This window comes from Engraulis encrasicolus, chromosome 4 (genome assembly GCF_034702125.1).
Source record: "Engraulis encrasicolus isolate BLACKSEA-1 chromosome 4, IST_EnEncr_1.0, whole genome shotgun sequence".
In the NCBI taxonomy this organism is placed as follows: domain Eukaryota; kingdom Metazoa; phylum Chordata; class Actinopteri; order Clupeiformes; family Engraulidae; genus Engraulis; species Engraulis encrasicolus.
The window spans coordinates 8,193,760-8,200,118 of NC_085860.1; the positions used below are offsets into that span (position 1 = coordinate 8,193,760).

Below are 6,359 nucleotides of genomic sequence, written 5' to 3' on the forward strand. Positions count from 1 at the left end.
TTAGCAGGTGTACATAGGGGGACCCCCCAACCTAAATTCTTCCTTCACCCTAACCCCATCCTACCTCCACCCCCACCCCCAACCCCGGACGTACCAGGTCCTCAGCACCAGTCTCAGTGTCTGTACAAACTGCTTGCAACTGGAGGTTCCACCTGAGTGTTTTGTAAATATTTCTTCAGTAATGTATTTAATAAAAAAGACAAGAAATGTAAAACCTTTTTTCTCTTTATTTTTCTCTAAGGGTAAAACATAGGACATCAAACAAATGAATGAAACAACTTTGAGATATTAAAACTTTGAGCGAGGTAAAACATTAAAAATCAACAGAATCAGCAGATAGACAAGAAAAGTAATACAATTTTAAGGAGGACCCTGACACAGCAATGGAGATATTAACTGGATAAAAAGCTTCAAAATGTGCCGTGAATTCACCTTCTGAATCAAGAGAAAGGGATATTTAATAACTTTTAAAACCCATGGGGTAAAGCAAAACAATCCTTTAGAAAAGGAAACAGTCTTTATAACTGCAAAGGCAATATTGCACCTTTGGCCCTCAATAAATAGTTCAAAGCTGGATCATACTTGTGATCAAAACAGCAGGTAAACATTAGCTTGACCTCAATTGAAAGGGTGAATAGCTACAGTGCAACATTTGCTAGGAGGAAGTGATCAGACATTGTTCATACAGCCCAAAGGGTAGTAGTGTGTTCAAAATCAGAACATCTGGGCATACATAAGCTGCCATAAGGCTGAAAGTCGACATCCATCTATATGGAATGGGAAAGGAAGTGCTTCATGTTATTTACAAGTGCATATAGTGGCTCTAAAGGGCATCTTCTTCAATTCAATCACATCCTGTCCTACACTATTCCAGTCTACATGTACAATTCATTGACCTTTTACATTGATAAAGAAATGTACGGGAAAAAGTAACCCTTTAAACAGAATTCGCAACCAGTACAAATTACAAGGAGACAACAGAGAAGAAGATCAAAAGAAAGGAGAGGACCCTCTAGCTCCTGGGATCAGGCAACACACGTTGGTGCCCTCCTGAGCGGACAGACATCCTTCATGGCACAGACATGCATCAGATGTCAATGCTCCAGGCTGTTGTCCGCAGGCTTGCAGTGCGGTGCGGTGCTGTGTGGTCACACCTGCATGGGCAGGCCAAGGGAGCTGATGAGGTCGAACAGGCTGTTGTGGGAGATCTGCAGGCTGTTGTGGGAGATCTGCAGGCTGGCGTTGGAGCTGAGCGAGGAGGCTCCCTCCTTGTGGGCATGCTCAATGAGCTCGCGGCAGATCACAGGCACCACCTGTGGACGCAGGGGAGGAAGAAAGAAAGAGAGGATGTATTCGTGACCACATGAAAATGGAAGAAAGAATGTCTAGTATTGGTGGAGGTGGTGGCATTGAGTGTACTAGAAATAGAATCTGCACAAGGGGATGTAGGTACTGTACATCTGTCCATCTGCTCTTGTAGATCTTACATGTTACTATCTTACAAGTACCACCTTTAAAGCAGAGACAGAAATTAGAGTGAGAGGACAGGTGACCGGCTACATTTCAGCTAGCCAAATAAACACACGCATTCCTACACGTTATGGTCCTAAAGGAGAGATAACCACCACATGGGGTTATCAGAGGGGTGAGAACGTCAAAAGTTAATCATACATTTCTAAGGTGTGAACCGTAGGGTTAACATTATTAAGGTATGTGTGTACAGAGGCCAAGGTGGTTACCTTAACTACAATGAGCTTCTTCTCCAGTGGCTTTCCATCAGGGTAGATCTCCCCAAAGCACAGGTAGATGGTGTAGTCTGGAGAACCCCGCTTATTCTCCTTGAACTCTTGCCACTCTGCAGGGAAGCAGGATGTAGAATCACGTTAATTTAAAAGTCGTTAAATATTAAAATATTCACAAGTTAAATAGTCTTCCATTTATTGTAGCCTAGTTCTATCAACCAAATGAGTATTTCACATTGTTAAACAGCAGATACCAGAGATACTGGCTACGTTTACGTGACGTTTCAAATTCTGAGTTACTAATTCATAACTAAATAGCTCTGTCAAGTGTTTACATGATGTTTTCAAAGAAGAATTAAGCTTTATTCAGAATTAAATTGAGTTAATTCTGAATTAACTGTAACATGTAAACATAGCCACTGTGACAAAAGGCCATGACATGGAGGTAGCTGTAAATAATGAAATTCTTCAAATATTGTGTCTGTGAATTCGACAAACTCTACACATATACACATGTTTTTTTTCTTTGTTTTTGTTCTTCTGATGAGATACTAAACTGCATTTCATTATTTTGTATGCTTACATGTGTAATTACGAAGTTTAATCTAATCTAAGATAGCCATGCTAATGATGCCTGCATGATCACTGAAGTCGCTCATCACCTCTTTTGTACTTCTCGAAGCTGAACAGGAGCTCCAGAGTGTTCTGTTCCAGCTTCCTGGGTTCCTCCAGCACGGGGCCCTCTCCAGGGTGGCTGCTGCTGGCAAACACCTTGCACATGCCCTGCCGCGTGCCGTAGACGCCTCTTCTGTCCACCTGCAGCAGCAGGCCCCTCTGGATGCTGTCCAGCAGCCGCCTGGTGAGGCGGATCTGCTTCTGGTCCACCAGGCCCTCGGTGGAGGGGAAGGCCACACCCGGGCAGCCCAGCTGGCTGACGTCACACTGGGAGTGGAGCTGCACTCCCAGTGGGGAGGACACGGTGGTCCTCAGCACCTCTCGCCGCCGGTAGTGGATGGAGATGTCCAGCTCGTGGATGGGAGGCAGGAGTGACACTGACGGGGAGAGAGGTGAGAACCACACTATTAGATAACATCATATCCTCATTACACCTCACTAAGCAGGAATACCTGCTACAGCAGGTCACACTCACTCTCCATACTGTGCATAATGCAATATCTCCCAAGACCTTATCATTGATGCTGTACTGTGACTGAGGACCAGGTGAAGTGTTTTATACGAATATACTTCAAAATGAATACAAAATATAACTTATTCAATGACTCTTACAACAGATCACATCCTACATACAGCACATGACTATTAGTCTACCATAAATGACAGATAAACGTTAGCCTGGGCAGTGTAGCGCGTGTGGGCGTGCTTACTTTGGTAATGTGGCTGCACAGTGGGGACAGCAGCCGCGGGGGAGTTGTTGTGGGAGACTGGTGGTTGGACTGCCTCCATTGCTGGTGGTGGTGCCATGTTGCAGTCCTCTGCCAGCACCTGATTGTTCTGTGCATAGCCGCCACCCCACAGCTGAAGATCTGAACATCGTGACAAATGAAATGACAACAATAATTTGTCGTAAAAATCTGTGCTAAAAATGTGCTAGGAGTTAAGGATAACATGTTTGCAAACTGTGGAGACAAGTATTAACCCCTTAAGACACGGCATTATAAATTAGCTGTTACCAGAATGGCAATGACCAAGTTGTAATGTATTACTAAAGGCCCCGGGCACTGACGTAGTAGTGTAGTATTATAGTAGTTAACTTTCAATGTCTATTACAGCGTGCCACAGGAGGTATGGCGTGCATTAAGGGGCTAGCAAGATTTAAAAATGAATATTCAATATCACATCTTGTCACAATTCTGACATGTTTGATTTTTGTTCTAGGGGCCTCCTGTCAGCTTCAGCCATATCTAGCCTGTACATTAATCTAGCCGTGTCTCACTCTGTGTGGTAATTCTAAATACGTACTTTCATTAGATATTGATCAGATAGCTTACCTGGCTGAGGGGGGTCCAGGTCTAGATTTAGCAGGTCAGCATTCTGTAAAGTATAATATATGATATTGCACATTAATTACATTGTATTTCGTTTAGATGCTGTTCCTATCCAAACAGATGTACACTGAATAACAATAAGTAGTGGGACAGGAACCCAGCAGCAGCGAGGGGTTAGATGTCTTACTCAGTGGCTCTTCATTTGGTTACTCCAGTCCTGACTTAGTGCATGTCGTGAGCCAGGCATGGCCATCCTGTAATTTCACTACACGCATTACCTTCATAGAATTTGTATGCATATGACAAATGAAAATAATGTTGTCCTTGTATGCCTGCTTGGGTTGGCGTTTATCTTACATGCCAGTACAGAGGTCTATTACACAAAGGAATCTTTACTAGCGATGTCCAGAGGCGCATCTTGTCACCAGGCTAGGCAGGCAGCCGCTTGGGGCCCCCAAGCAACTAGATACATATTCATGAAATGATCAAATTCGGCAATAGGCAGCAGTTTCAATGAGCAGCATAGTTGCAGTACCCATTCTGGCCACATTCTACACAGTGCACCTTTAAGAAACTTTGCTTGGGGCCCCAACTAGGCTACCCTAGAATCCCATATATAAGCCTTTCAAGGGACAGAGCACCAAATTAAAAAAAATGTGTGAAAAGTTTCTCACCAGTAGGCCTATATCTTCAGGAGAGAGGTCCACTTCGTTTGCAGCGTAGATGTCATTAATTACGGGACAATTTTGGTTCGCCTGGAACTCTTGAACTGTGTTTACAATGGAGAGAAACTGATGTTAGTACCTACCCAGACGAGATGCACTTGACGACAAAGACAACCTGCTGAGTTCAAAATTGGGAGACTTACTTCCATATTCATGTTGGACGATGACCTGATACACTTTGTGGGGGTCCACGGAGTCTTTGGAGTTGTCTAGCACCTTCTTGAATTGTTTATTAAGATTTGACAGCGCGCAGCGAAAATTTGTCTTCCACTTGGCTTTGTCATTTGGGTTCTCGTGAATTTTCCCACTGACAATTGCCCATTGCTTAAAGAAAATATGAAAAAGAACGACACTGTCATGCCACAAAATAAATTACACACGAAATAAGTATTTCAGACATAGCAATTTAACGAAAAATGCACGGCTGATAACCTACCTTAAATATCATGTTATCGCCGTCGTTGCAGTCTTTTCTGGAATTGTGCTTCCACGGGATGCGGAAGGCTGTCTTTTGCTCGTCAAGCCAGTACACACCCTCATACTGTCCACTGTCAACCTGTGCGATCAGCCAGCGGCCAAACTGGGGTTTGTTGTTCATGCTGAATAAAACGGTAGGTTATACGTAATGGGTTAGGTAGGTTATGCCACACATGTTACAACCACACGCGGTAGTAAACGAGATCGCGTTCAGATGCAGAGAACAAGAGGCGCGCGAGCTATGTGAAGGGAGAGTGGACCGCAGCAACTTTTTTGACAGCAGTCAACATCGTCTGCTTTTCGGCAGATCCCAACCCAGTAACACGTTTTGGAATAAAGCCGAATATGACATGATGAGCCTACCCAAATGGTGACGCAAACTTTGCTGTAACCTGTAGCCTATTGGAATTGAAATGTCATCTTACCTATACATTGTTGAAAACTGTTGTTCGCGACAGGACACTTGCAAGGTTGTTCTACTACTGTAAATTGTAGGTGAATTAGCCTTTAAATATATAGTCCAGAAAAGAGCTGACGTAAACAAGGCACAACCTCTCGGCGATCACATTCAGTGATAGGGGGCGTGGTACCAACGTGTTTTCATGTCTTACTTCCGACCCGAGTCATATTTCAATTGGCCACAAAGTTTCATTTACCCCTTCGAAAGTGAAAGTGTGATGTCAAGGTCATTGCATCATCATGGTATTTGCTGATGAAAGACAAAATGGTCTGGCTGTCAGACAGGTGAGCTAAACATTAGAGAGCATTGGACTGCGAGGAATGAATACACAGCGCTCGGTAGAAAACTCATGTGTCAAGTTTATGATTATTGTCACTTTCCCTAGGCCTATTTTTGCTGTTATTCCAGAATGCTGCCCCTCCCCCATAGATAGCCTACCTAACTATAAAATGAATAATCCCTTTAGTTTCCCTTGAGTTGGGGGGAGACGGGACGTGTTTAATCATAGATATTTCTGACTTCTTAATGATGCCTACGTCCTAGGCTTTTAACCAGGGAAAATACCAGTCATATGTTCTGCAGCTGTCTATTCTCAGTTGATAACCTTATGCAGGTGTGTAGCAATGTACCATGGGTTCTTTGGAAAAATGACGTGTCATTGTAAAGTATGAAGGTATTTTTAATCCATCGCGCTATTATAAGCGGACCTAACACACTCTACAGTATAGAACACACCCACACACACACACACACACACACACACACACACACACACACACACACACACACACACACACACACACACACACACACACACACACACACACACACACGCAAAGGCCCCCACAGATCTGAGGAATGAAGAAGTGATCCTTTCCTATCGGTATTCACTGTTCCTTTTCAAAGGAGATCTCTCCTTTAAGGCAAGTATCTCTCTCTCTCTCTCTCT

The 6,359-nt window shown here is 43.7% G+C and overlaps 1 protein-coding gene across 1 annotated transcript; it reads right to left on the bottom strand.

The window, feature by feature from the left end:
• Nucleotides 1-205: 205 nt before the first annotated feature.
• irf7 (interferon regulatory factor 7) lies at nt 206-5,507 on the bottom strand. The gene is made up of 9 exons (XM_063196616.1): nt 5,376-5,507; nt 4,910-5,072; nt 4,617-4,797; nt 4,423-4,517; nt 3,752-3,794; nt 3,128-3,286; nt 2,405-2,794; nt 1,740-1,855; nt 206-1,313 (listed from the first exon to the last, which is right to left on the bottom strand). The coding sequence occupies exons 1-9, from the start codon at nt 5,381-5,383 to the stop codon at nt 1,149-1,151; spliced, it is 1,320 nt and encodes a 439-aa protein (XP_063052686.1). The 5' UTR covers nt 5,384-5,507; the 3' UTR covers nt 206-1,148.
• Nucleotides 5,508-6,359: the final 852 nt, after the last annotated feature.

Bases quoted from the DNA above. Each gene is read 5' to 3' on its own strand.
- irf7 (XM_063196616.1), bottom strand. The intron at 2,795-3,127 runs GTAAGCACGCCC...TCTCCCCGTCAG, and splicing joins TGTGCAGCCACATTACCAAA to TGTCACTCCTGCCTCCCATC. The intron at 1,856-2,404 runs GTGATGAGCGAC...GCTTCCCTGCAG, and splicing joins CTTCGAGAAGTACAAAAGAG to AGTGGCAAGAGTTCAAGGAG.